General features: G+C 40.5%; 1 protein-coding gene across 1 annotated transcript in view; it reads left to right on the forward strand.

Annotated features, from left to right (window-relative positions):
• sorcs3a (sortilin related VPS10 domain containing receptor 3a) overlaps positions 1-13,905 on the forward strand; it is a 402,752-nt gene that overhangs the window by 151,264 nt on the left and 237,583 nt on the right. The window contains exon 2 of the mRNA XM_074686947.1: positions 5,849-5,916. Coding sequence (XP_074543048.1) covers positions 5,849-5,916 — 68 coding nt within the window. The remainder of the gene's footprint in view (positions 1-5,848; positions 5,917-13,905) is intronic.

Below are 13,905 nucleotides of genomic sequence, written 5' to 3' on the forward strand. Positions count from 1 at the left end.
GGCTATCTGCTCAGCTAACTAGGTATGAGTCAAATACCAGTAATTAGCTTGTGCTAACACACCAAGTCAGGCTCTCTAGTCTATCCCATGTAGAATGTCATGCTGCAGGTGGTTGCTGGGCTAATGAGTGTGTTCACGAAGCTTTGATCAGAGGCAGTGGGTGTGGGCTGCTGCTGGCACTGATCCATGTTGTTTACTAACAAGTAACGCAAATTCATGCATACTCTACCTTTAATGAGGCTAGCAGAATTTTACTAATAGTATGCTTTTAACTGCACCTGGTTTACTGTTGAAGCCACTCTGCTAATCCATGTGTGATCTGGCTGACACTGGGGTTGATAACTTCAGATACAGACACTCAGTCAAACTTCTTCTGTCGTTCTCTGTTTTTTTTTTTTATTATTATTTTTTTTTCCGGTGTACCTAACAGGGACACTGTGCCCTGACATTAATAATTAGTACAGACAAAAAATGAAAAGATGGTTCACCAGGTTTAGAAAGCCGCTAATTTCGACCCCTTTTTGAAAGTGACAGAAAACATGGAATGAAACCCATTTAACAAAAGAACTGAAAAAAGAAAAATCATGATCTACCTGCCTAACAAAATCAGGGACATTTTAGAGTCTGGGTGTGAATCAAACCAGGAAGAGTGTCTGCCCGGTGGTCTCTGAAACCTAAAACCACTTCATTCATGCTTTAATGCAGTAATGTTCCTCACAGAGGGCTTTCAAGGTTGGGTGAAAAGACATTTTTACAACACATCTTAAGAAGCACTTGAAGCGACCGTAGCAGTTTTGGCACATCCTGTGTATCTGCTGGTGTTCTGGCTGTTTAATGTTAATATCTGATCCAGACTGTCATGTGGGGATGAGGTGACTCGTGTCTGTGTGTGTCACCTCAGAGCAGAGGAGACCACACATCTCTGACAGCTGAGAGCCTGTGGGAACACAAACACAGACACACACACTAGGACGCTTGTTTGTACAGTGGCCTGGAAGCACATATAGAATGCTTTTCCAACAAATACACATCAGGACACACACACATCATGATCTCAGATTGGCCTTATGCGGTGCAGCTGCATAGCAAGAATCAATTTTCATCACATTCAACATTAGCCTCTCCCTGGCTCTGCAGTCTTGCTTGGCCTGAGCCATATGTTCACAATCCCAGGATGAGGATCCCTTGGGCGTGTGGCACATATTCCCCAGAAGCATTCGAGGGTCCCTTGCGAGCGAGCGGCTCAAAGGGCTTGTGGGGACAGTGAGGCTTAGCCAAAGGTGGAGAGGTCTCTGAAACCTGCAGGCGTCAGAGATTCATGAGGACGTGTGCGCTCCACGAGGGCTAGGATATGCCAGGATACTGTCTCAGAGATCCAGCTTCTCCTCATACAGCCCTGGTTGTTGATCCCTGTCAGTGCAGACACAGCGCCCCCCACCCTCCATCCTGCCCCCTCGCTGCACTCCCTCCAAGCCACGTGACTCAACCGAGGCTTGTTGGGAAGCTTCAAACAAGCTCGTTTCAGGGAAGGAAATGCTCATGAGCGATGCTAATGAGGAGAAGCAGCGGTCATTTTCTCGTGGAGGCAAAAACAACACAGAGACTGATGGATGAAAATAGCATCCATTACGTAAAAGGATGTTTCCCCCTCTGAGGTCAGGTCAAGTGTGTGATAAATGCTAAATAATTGTGTACTTTACTATGTTTCACATTTGTTGGACTAAATTCTCATGCATCACTGATTTCACCCTGCAACCCAGGCAGATTATCAAACATGGATTTTACTGTGTGTATCACAGTGATTTTTTTCTCCTGTAGTTAAGTTTAAAACCTCTCATCTATCTCTGTACTTCACATCTTCAACTGTCTCTGAGCACCAGAGTTGCAGTCCTCTCCTTTGGAGTGCAGATTCACAGCTGTCCACTGATCCTGTCACCGCTAACTCGGCCTTCATGTCTTGTGATACACTCTGAGGACTTCACAGTGCTTTTCAAAGTTCCCTGGTCTGCTGATTATCTCTCCAAAAGAGCGCATATCAAAGCTGGGAACACAGAGGTTGTTGAATCAGGCTTTTCTAAAGGAGTGAGGATGGTAGCGCGCTCTGGTTTGTAAAAACTAAAGTGTTATGGTGGCATCACAGTGTCAATAAACAGTGTTAATTATGCAGATCCTAAACGCAGCGATGCCTGTAAGCTGGCCTAACTGCCAATTCACACATGCTGCGTGTGCACCGCAGCTATGGTTTGCTACATCAGACGGTGCACACCCGTTCTGTTGTGCAAGTGTCTCCATAGCATCAGGATACTTGAGATCACAGTCACAAAGGTTTTATTAATGTCATTCAAGCCTTCTCTTTCCTGTTGGTGTCCTTACAGGAAAAATGTGTTTGTTTCACGTGTTATTATGACATTTCCCACTTTGGAGACAAACTTTTCCTTCTCTATGGCGTCTGACTGCCTCTGGGTCCTTATGACCTGCTGTTGACTTCTGGCCCTGTGTTGCCACTAATGATGTAGTTTTGATATTTAAGGATGAGATTTACCACAGGGAGCTGAAACATGGTGCTTTATTGTAAAATGACTGGATACTTTGTTTCATGCTGTTTCCTGTTTGGTACGATCTGCCCTGCAGAGATTGACGTGTTTCTGCAGCATACATAAAAATAGACTTGCAGAGTATCAGCTGCAAGCAGCCGTTGGTGGTCACATTTGCGGTCTTTGACTTTGCCACCCTGCACTATGGCTGCCCCAGCATCTACCTACAGGCTCCATTTATAGAGGGCCTACGATATTGTGTCATGACGCATTAATTTCTGAATATAATATTGATTTGCAAGGACTGATGAAATTTAGATACTGGATACCAAACACAAGTTATGTGCGAAAATTAGGTTTAGATTATAGCATATAAGCTGAATGGAATCAAGAAATATGCAGAAGTACATGTTCAGAATATCCAATCATTGTTAATATCCTATACACCAATTCTTTTCAGTGATATCAAGTCAATGCACCACAATTGTGCACTTTTTAAGATTTGATTATTGGATTCCCTATGACCCCAACACAGCACTGGTCACAACATGCAAACCTGATTATCTCCCTTTGACCCAAGCCCTCTTCAGTGTTGTCTCATCTGCACCCAGCAGCCAAATATATAGCAAGAACTATGGTCTCTATACAGGTGTGTTGATTCACAAAGTCAACAGTAGTTCTCTTAAAGTTTTTGTGCTATTGGTCTAAATAGCTACATTCACAGGATGTTGCTCATTCTCAGAGTACCTCAGTAATATTTGAATTCTGTCTGTTGTAAAGTGCATTTCTATTTGCTTGTCTGGGAGTTTTTGTTTGTCTGTTTGTTTTTGTTTGTTTGTTTGTTTTTCCAGTTGAGTGTGCATTTGATAAGCTCTGTGATGAGACTGATTTCCATCATGGTGGCAACAAAAGTTGGGCTTACCTACATTGTGCTTTAATACAATAATATAGACCCTGGAGTAGGACTGTTTTATTTTTATTAATGTATTTATATATTTATCTATTTATTTATTCATTCATTTATTTATTTATTCTTATATAATAATAATAATAATAATAATAATAATAATAATAATAATAATAATAATAATAATAATAATAATAATAATAATAATAATAATTATTATTATTATTATTATTATTATTATTATTATTATTATTATTATTGTCAAATGCATTCATGTCAAATATTTTGAAAATAAAAAAAATGAATAAATAAATACAACATTTACAATCACTTACATAATGTTGACCAGAATACATAGTCAAGACTTCAAACTAATGCAAACAAACCTAAGTGGGTACCTCCAGTCTTGTGGTAACGCCCTCTTGGCTGGGTTTACAGCTTATGGCTGGTTGTCCTCAAGTGTTCTTGACAAAAATGATCGAAATTCACGCTCACTTTCTACAAAAGTTTGTATGCCACAGGCAGGTAGCTACAGCTATTATTTTTCTTCACTCACACACTTCGGCTGTAGCTGACTGATCCCTGGGAGATCCCAAATCCCCTGAATTATCCCAGGCCAGACCTATTTGACAAGCATGTTCAGTGTCTGCCTGGGGTCTCCCTCCAGCTGGACACCCCTCAACATTCAGGAGTGTTCACGGGGAGACATCCAGGAAGCAGCGAGATGAAGTGCTCAGCTTGCTTCTTTCACCACAGGAGAGCCGTCTTCACTGTGAGCTCCTTTGAGCTCTTCACCCTGACTTTTGTGTTTCCATGAAATGGCTCACACTGCTTTTTGATCTTCACATTTTAAGACATAGGGCTGGGAAAAATCACATCAGTCAGGAACATATTTCTAGTGAATTCCCAAACTTTAAAATACTGAAAAAACTACTAACACAAATCAATCAATCAAATAAATGAATCAGGAACAAAATGAGAAAAAGGATCATATTCTATGTACTTTATGATTTTTCCAGAAACTGGCATGACAGTTTAGCTCAGCCACAAGTAAAACGCAAAGTACTTAAAATCTATGAGTTCATTTTTAAACCAAGACAAACTTTAATTCCCTTTCCTAACTCCAGGCAAAAAAAATCAAACATGCATCAGGATATTCATAAAGAGAACACCTTGGCGCTCATGTTCAAAGACACCTTTGTTTCACTGCACTCAAAAATATAATTTTAAATGATATAGAATATAATCAGTTGACCTTGCTCAAAAAAAAGAGGAAACTTGTTGCCACAAATTATTAGTTACACAAATCAAATTATAATAAAATAAGTTAAAACAGCTAGATTAGTTTGAGTACACAGAACTTTCCTTACATTTTTTTTGGTGATAACTCTATTTTCTCATTTGTCACTCTTAAAAATATACGCTCTACTCATGTGAAACAATTTGTGCTTCAAAGTATTTAGTTTATCTGGAAGCTGTGAAATTGTTTAATTTGCCTTATGAATTAACTACTACAACTAAATGTGTTGAAAATAATTGAAGCACATCCAAACAACTAAATTAAATAACATTTGAAAGTACAGCAAGGTCTCATATCTAAAGCGTCCCCTCCTCACTCATGGTTACAAACGCTGTCACAACAAAAATCAGCTCTAATTTCATAACTTTAGTAACCATGAGTGAGGAGGGAAAGCAGTAAATATGAGACCCTGCTGTACATTGAAATATTGTTCTTCACTGGCCACAAGTTGTCTGAGCCCCACAGCACTGACGGGGTGATCTGTGCTCCAAGACACGGGTTTACACCTATTGACTTTTGCAGTGTGCCTAAAGATTTGTACAAGAATAAATGACATGTTTGGCTGGACTATGCTGTTTTGGCCAATTTTGAAATCTAGTGTTGAAGCAACTTTTTTTTTTTTTTTTTTTTTTTTTTGCAGTTAACTTTAAAATTATCTGTACTAGAACAATGTTTAAAGCACAGATAGCTTGTCAATGCTGTGATGCACAGACAAACAGTCCGTGCCATGTGGATCACAAGTAGCCTGTGCCACTGCTGCACATCCTGAAGTACAGCAGGGTTTCATTACCATTGTGTTCCCTCCTCACTCATGGTTACAAAACAGAAAACACAGTTACAGAAAAAAAATGCTTTGCTAAAACCATTTGTTTAAATATAAAAGAGCAGTTTTTTCTAAATTTGGTTACAGAGAATATGTCATTGAAAGGTATGGAAACTTTGGGTTTGTTTGTCTAAATTTTAAGAACCGCTTATGGTTCTTGACCTGGTCTTAGACCAGCATCACGAAAAGCAGTTCAGATAAGATCTTATATATTTTTGGTGTGTAAGAAGTTTTCTCCCCATCTCTTACAAAGATAGTAACGGTTGAATCTCCTCTTTCTACAGGTGATCCTGATTCTCACCAAGCTGTACGACTTCCACATCGGCAGTGTCACTGAAAGCACTCTGTGGAGGTGAGTACACCAAGATTTTCATTGATAAACACGTAAATATCTCTGAATCCTGTAACACTGCCCGAGGCGCCACAGGATGGAAGTAATCTGGAATGATGATCCTGAGATTAGCTTTGGCTAATTGATGAGTCAGGTGATGTGTTTTTGCAGCGTGGGACGGCTGACTGTGTATGGCTTGATTCAATCAGTGTAGCCTCTGGACTCAGACATGGGCTTGTCTCTTTTTCCTCCAGCAGTCTTTCTCCCACCTGTCTGCAGTCGCTCAGCATCCTTTCCTCCCCTGCTCCTCTGCTGCTGTGAACAGTATGTTCCAGTGTCACGCACGGTCAGACAGAGCACCCAGAGCTGGGGCTGCTGTTTGCTGTATTCTTGTTTCTGGCACGATGTCCCATGTAGTCCCCTTTCTGCACTCGTTGTGGGAATAGAACAAACACACGTACACTCGCACACTTGCATCAGAAACAACAAGACAGCTTGTAAAGAGTGGAAATACAATGGTAGAGAGATGGGTTACACATCCCAGATGAGCTTGAACTACATGTAACCCATTTCAAAATCTAAGTGGACTGTGTTCCAGCTGAAAAAAAGGAAACTGGAAGCCAAAGTTGTCATTCTAGTTTACAAAAGGGACTGCTGTTATCTCAAGATGTCATATGTCTGCTTGAACTTGAAATTACTGACCTAACTTTTCCACTAAATCTGTCGCCACGGTGATTCTAAACTGCTTGTGCCATGTAGGAAATTGATTCACAGGATGAACATCATTTTTAAGAGAGGCTTGAATGTGGAGCAGTAATTCAAGGGCAAAGGATCTGATGGTAGAGATTAGGAATGTCACAAAGTAAGGGATCTAACTTATCACTTCTGATCTTCTTCACACCTGCACACCCACTCTTCTATCTTCCTGCTCCTTGCTACATACTGTACTGCACACTCATTTAACCTCCACAGCAGCACTATTCAGCCTGAAAGCAGCTGCCAAGTGATTGGGATTTGGGTATGATGAGAAAATCATTTTTCACTAAGGCTGACAAGTTCTTACAAAAATTCCAACATTGTAACAAATATTGACTGCAACACCTTTCGTAACCTAGCAACTTACCCAATGCACTGTGTCATTGAGCAGGTGCAATCGAAAAGTTAACATTAGCTTTAGGTGAAAATAGCATGTGTCTTTCTACCCCAAAATGAAAAATCAGCAAGGAAAATTGTCACTTTAATCTTACATGGACTGGAAAGTATTTATTTATTTATTTCACTACCAAGACCAAACACCAAACCAATGTGTCTGCTCTGCAACAAGTGTCGGAAGATGCCACACAGAAAACCATACTGCGTTTCAGATAAAGTTCCCCAAGGGATCTCATGAGGGGGCAGCTGAAAATCAGAGTTTGACTGTGCCTTACAGCCTGAGCTGTACTACAATAAAGCAGACTGAGGAGAGGCCACAGCAGCTTAACTTTACTGCTAAAAATGAACGACTCAGCTCATGTCCTTAGTCTGAAAATCTGGCCCAACCATTTTTTTTTTTTTATTGAAGAGCCCGGCACCATCTGGTCTCCAGTTTTCAGCCATGCAGCCCCCCAGCAGAGCTATCACCACCAGCCTTCAGTCCTCTGTGCAGGTTAACATCCCCATGCCTGTTTATTATGCACTGTTATCATGAAGTGGTATCGCTCAGATATGCAGGCCTTCTTTTTTAACCAGATACTGGAGCAACAGAGCATCAAGCTGCATAGAGCAGATCGAGCTGGACAAGAAGCTGTGCACTTAAACCATATTTAATCACCCAGTGACTTTCAAAACAAAATAAACCATGGCATCACCTGATCATATTTAGCCTGACTACTACAAACCAACATTATGAGTTGAGCCAGGCCAGGACTCAACAGGTTTGATGTTTTACAGACCTGGATGAACCCTTGAAGAGGTCTCATCCTCCAAACAGATTATCACAAATAGAGAACAGAACTCTATGACACAGGAGATATTTGAATAAAAAAAAATAAAAAAAAGGACACACTTTTTCTACTTTCTTAAAAAAGAGATTCATTGTGTTTCATAAATCAGACCCATTAACCTTAGAGTTATTCCACAGAATTTATGAACCGTACAACAGTTTCTGTTTTACATCTCTGCGCCTTTCATTTCTCACCCTCTGTTTCTCTTACACTAACTCCTGAAGTCTAAATTTATGGTGTTTGAATAATACTGAGTCAATATTTAGTACCCTGATATCTTTGGTATAAGTAGGTCACTTAACATGACACTCTGCACCCCCTGTAACACCCCAGGCTGTTTGCATGTTATAGGGTGTCTCCAACCTACTGTTAAACACAAAAATGAGTGGGAAGGACAATAGACACATATTCATAACAAGAAGATTTAAAATATAGAGTTGCAACAAATCCCAGTTTCTGGTGGAAAGGCTGCGCAGTGGTGCAGTGGTTGGTTATGTTGCCTCACAGAAGAGTCCTGGTTTGATTTCAACAGGAAATATCTGATTTGCTAAATCTAATAGAAGTTCAAGTCTTTTTAAAATATGAACTTACCTCAAAATGACAAGTTATTTAGCCACTCTATTGAGTTCTTGTGTCATTAAAAAGTTTGATGTCAAGAAAACTGAAAATTTATACAACAGCCAATAATAGTGTTAAGAATACATGTCTTGTAATATCTATCTATCTATCTATCTATCTATCTATCTATCTATCTATCTATCTATCTATCTATCTATCTATCTATCTATCTATCTATCTATCTATCTATCTATCTAGAACCCATTGGTGCATAGTGGTGACTGCAATGGGCAGAAATTTAAGTCATTTCCCCCCGAATACAATGGTCTCTGTGGTGGGACTGTATATCAGCTTCTAGAGTGCTCTCTGCTGCTCCACTCCTTTTATCATCACCCAGTGGTCAGTCAGCGTAACTGCAAGTAAATTTTCTCTGACTCCAAGATGACCACCAGGGCCAGACTTGCTGACCCCTGCTGGCCTATCCCGTCAATCCTTCTATTCCAGAATAACCCTAGAGTTAAAAAACCTTTCAGAAATAGTATTATTCTATTATTTTGAACAAGTTAAGATGATAAAAATAAGTAGAAATGTGCTTCAAAGTAAAAAATAATATTAATAATAAAAAGCTTTGAAATTAAAAAGGAGGAAAAAGTATGAATAAAAACCAACAGCTCACTTTAACATCATTATGTCGAATTCTTACGCCCATGTGGCCCTTTTTGTCATATCCTAAGAAGAACAAAAACCCAAAAGGAAAAAAAAAATCTTGACAAAGGATCTTTTCATTCATTCATCAGATCGTGGAAAAAAAAAAATACTGCTGTAACTTCTGCTTCATTTCCAGTAGCTCTGTAACTTCCAGACACAAATATTTACTCATGTTATGACAGGTTCTACATATATCCCACAGGTGTTAGCGTAAATGCTAGTTTACATGGCGTATAACTCCTGATGAGACACATTGAGTGGAAATAAACGGCGAGCTCTTCCTGTGACCGACTGGCTCATCTCACTTGTGACTACCGCTGATTCTATTTGTGTCTGCTTACCTGTAAACACACACAAACAGAAAAGCCTGTTGCTGAGAACACTGGTCTGCACAGCTGCGTATCACAGCACTGAGCACAGCGCTGTTTCTCTCTAGAAGAATGACTCACTTAGCTTCAGACTTCATGCTGTTGTACAAGTTGGGTATACTTAAATGACCTAAACAGTGCTCTATGGAGATGAAAACATGATAAATATTCGAACAAAATGACATAAAGCTAAAGTACAAGTAAGAAAATGTGGTAAATGGCCTTTTAGTCCTCACATTTTGTGACTTTATTTTGTGTCCGTCTTTATATTTAACTTTCTCCAAAGTAAGTTTGTTCAGCCTTTAAGAATACACTGGGAGTGCTGGACATGTTTGCAGCATTTATCTTGTTTTTTTCTAGTAGAAAATTGCTGTAAGAGTGTTTTCTAAGCGCTCCAAATTGAATTTGCCTTCCATCACCCCCTCTAATGATACAGTTAGGGGGACTTTATGAGTTAAAATCCTTGGCAGCTCTATTTGCCTGAGGAGAAAGGACAGTGTTGCATCTGTATTTTTTACAGGGCTTTTAGAGCTGACAGTCCTTTAAAGCCAAAAAACATTTGCACTTATCAGGCTTGCTTACTCTGCCCGGGCTTGAAGAAGTAGTTTGAGAAGTGGTGCCAGCCAAAGTGACTGCCAGCCACTTTTGACATTTAGACAGCTTCTGTGTAATTCTGAACTTGAGGCGAAAGCCGAGCTTTGTTTGTTTGACTATGTGCAAAGAAAGTGCAGTCCAAGTGAAAGTCTGCAAAAAAGACTGAACCCAGTTGATTTGATCATAAAAGTGTCTGGCTAAACTTCTTGAATAATTCAGGGATTGCTTCATGATAAGCCTCTGCGTTGATAAACTGTGTGAACCGTCTGTCCTCTCAAACTTCTGCTACCTTTTCCCCCTCATGTTTATCCTGTTATACAACTAAGATAACTTCAAAAAAGAGGCTTCAACAGCATGTCCTCGCACACTTTGATGATCCCTACAGTTACATAAAGTCCCCTCGACGTATCCCCGTTGAAACCACCACAGATGGCAGAGAGAGGACATAATGTAGCCTACAGGAGAGGTGAAAACCACCATAATGCAAACTGAATGGAGCTGAAATAAAGTTATACAACAACAAACTCAGGTGATGTTCAACAAAAAAGGGAAATTAAAGCATGTGCTCTGGTTCTCAAAATGTGAGGCCTAACTTCAATCTCAATGAGTGACATATCTAACAATGGTCTCTCATGTGTTGGAAAAGAGGTAAGTCGTATGACATACATCTAAGTGTCACTCCGACTCTGCTTTCCCACACTGCCTAGCAGGGTACCTCTAACTGGGTGCTCAGTATCTTCCCACGCTGCTATCCTGACAGAGCTACTTTTTCCACGCTGCCTTACAGGGTACCTTTAACCGTGCACTAAGTCATCTTCCCACACTGTTATCCTGACAGGGTACATTTTTGCGCTGCCTTACAGGGTACTTTTTACTGTTCACCTCAGTTAGTTTCCCATACTGCGATCCTGACAGGGTACCTCACAGATAGTTTGTCACTCTCAAATGATGTCTTTGTTCTAAATTCCTCAAATACTTAAACTACTTCTTATTGGAAATGTGACGCAATCAATCTGACCAAAATACACTAAAATTATTAATCTGACTCCAATCTCATCTCACCTCTTTCTGCGCAGTTCGTTGATGGGGAATGATCAGGAGACGTCCTGGTTCTCAGTTGAACACAAATTTATTAACAATATGTCAAGAATATGCATTTATAGAGATCTTTGGTGCAGCCTCATTTCCCTGTTTCCTACATGTTGCAGAGACAGTTCATGAGACTGACCCTGACCCTCTCTCTCAGCACCAATATATAGTCACTGACAGAGTTTCTCTAAAGAATGTAGGTTGAGTCATCTTCTTATTGGCTCTCCAGGTGTTGTCCTCCTCTGATTGGCTGCTGGCCGTCTTCTGGCTCTGTCTGTGACTGGCATTCATCAAGTGGGTGATCAGCCCCCCTTCACTTATCTGTGGAGAAACTGTTAGACACACAAATCTCGCTTCCTTCCTTCCTTTAATTGTTTACCTTCCTCACTTCGACTGAAACACCTCAACTCTAATAAAGTAATTGCTGACTTGCGTTATTCGTGTTACACAGTTACTTCTTTTTATTATTGGGTATAAACATTAACTTAACTTGTGGTCACTCTCTACTCTGGGTGCTCCATAAAATCCCAGGAGTCCCCAGCCCCCCTCAAGTGTCCTGCAATTCATACCAACAACAATGAGCACCTGTGTACAACCAAGTTAGTAAAAGCACATCTGTATAGTATTGTTAATAAAAACATGTCTACATGGGCTATATATTCTTTCACATGTTAAATCCAGGTGCCTCCAAAGACTGTGCCCCTCAAGGGAGCTGAAATTGACGTATCTTTCCTTGAATGAGGATCACTCCTGGTCCTCTTGACTGACTGCTTACTAACTGTGTGATCTAAAGTCCTACTGCTGGCATGAAGACACAGAGTTCAAGGAGGAGATGAGAGATCTGGCAGCTTCAGTCCAACATCTTTATTCAAAGCAAGGCAATGGAGTTAACGCAATGATGGCACACAGTCACGAATCCAAAAAACAGTTCTGAGTCTCTGCTTTTATACCACTGGGGTGTTCTAATTGTCTACATGCAGTCCCTGTATGGCCAACAGTCTTTCTGACTCTGGGTTTTCTGTAGTATTCTGGTCTATCTAAGGTGATATTCACAGCTGGACTGTTTGGTCCACTTTAAACGGACCAGGGTTTGTGTCCCGTGCTGGTACGGACTTTCCATGCAGGTGTGAATAGACATAAACGAACACTGGTGTGGACCAAACAACCGGACAGGGACCCACTTTTTGAGGTGGTCTTGGTCCACTTCCTAACGAACTCTGGTGCGGTTCGTGGTTCTCCGGTGCAGGTCTGAATACAAACCAAGGTCCATCCGAACTAACCACAGGATACATGCGCCTTTTGGGCCTATAAAGCCACCGTAACCTAACCGTCTTTGGTACATACCGGATCCTCCGTCTTCTGTTAAGCCACGCTGTTGCTTGCATGTTGTGGGTCAGGACACGCAGAGCATAGCGTCTCCTTGCTGCGCGCATTCATCTTTGCTGTTCCAAAATCTGAAACAGTGTTGTTAAGCCTTCTTTGAAGGAGCTGCTCTTGAAACTGAAAATGATTTTGCAGCTCTAATTAAAGCTCAAACACACGTTTACCTCCATTTCCAGGTCTGTATTCTGTGTGCCGCCCTTTGTCAGTGCTGTCCAATGAGAGCACTGATCGTCACACACGTGGATGTGTTTACAGAATATAGTCCACATGCAAAAAGTGCAATCTGAATAAGAACTGCACCAAAGGAAAAAAAAATAAAGTCCGCTTTTGGTCCGGACCAAAGAAGTGGACCAAAGGACTTTTCTGGTCTGACTACAGCCTAAGTGAGTAGATCTTGGTCAGGACAGCTGAGGGCGCTAAATCTGTTAATCCTGGTGAAATGAAGTAATCTTCTCAAGTCCACAGTCAGGCTAAAGTTGTCCAAGGGTCAAAGGTTGGCTCCTGCAGGCTTCTCAGACCTCTGCAGGATGGCTTCTGCACTTCACTATATGAATCCTCCCTAAATGAATCCTCAACAAAATGAACGATACATCACATACAGAGGCAAAAAGGTGCAATGTCAAAAGAAGATGAAACAAATGACATCTTTATCAGTCCTGTGGTTTGCTCGCTTGATTCACGCGTGCATTTTATGTTTTTGGGATTGTTCCTTCAAACTTCAACACGTGCCATTGAGGGGCATTGGTGACACAATAAAAGCCATCACAATTTTTTTCAAATGCAGATGACCCTGATACATTAAATCTTAACAGTAAACAATAATCAAAGGTGGACTTGACTGTCCTATTGAGGTATGGGTATCAAAAACTTGTTCCTGATGAGAATCAATAAGTAAAGTTTCAATCCATTGATATCATTAGCCTTTGTGCTTAATGATTCCCTTACTTATTCTTTACAGTATTACAGAGCAGCCGGACCTTACTTCGACCAGTGTGCTGCAGCTATCCTAGCTTAGCAGATGATAACAGTTTCCCAAGAAACTCTGATTCAGGATTTTCAGCTTGAAATTTTACCCCTGGATCCCAAACTGGCAGGCAGGTTCAAAATAGTGCTGCACGATTTGGGGAAAAGGTGCGATCAGGTGGACACTATTGCGATTGCAATTGTGCTTGCAATTTAATAAAAAAAAAGTTGTGTCATGAGTCTACAGACTCGCTTGGTTATCATGGAGAAAAATCAAGGAAAAAGCAGAGATGGATTACTGAGGATTTTAATTGTGTAATAATTCTCAAAATATCCAAACTTACTGTATACAAACAACAATGTAC

Source organism: Halichoeres trimaculatus, unplaced genomic scaffold (genome assembly GCF_033239565.1).
Source record: "Halichoeres trimaculatus isolate MK-OKI-2021-1 unplaced genomic scaffold, fHalTri1.1 fHalTri1_scaffold_2, whole genome shotgun sequence".
NCBI classification, from domain to species: Eukaryota; Metazoa; Chordata; class Actinopteri; order Labriformes; family Labridae; genus Halichoeres; species Halichoeres trimaculatus.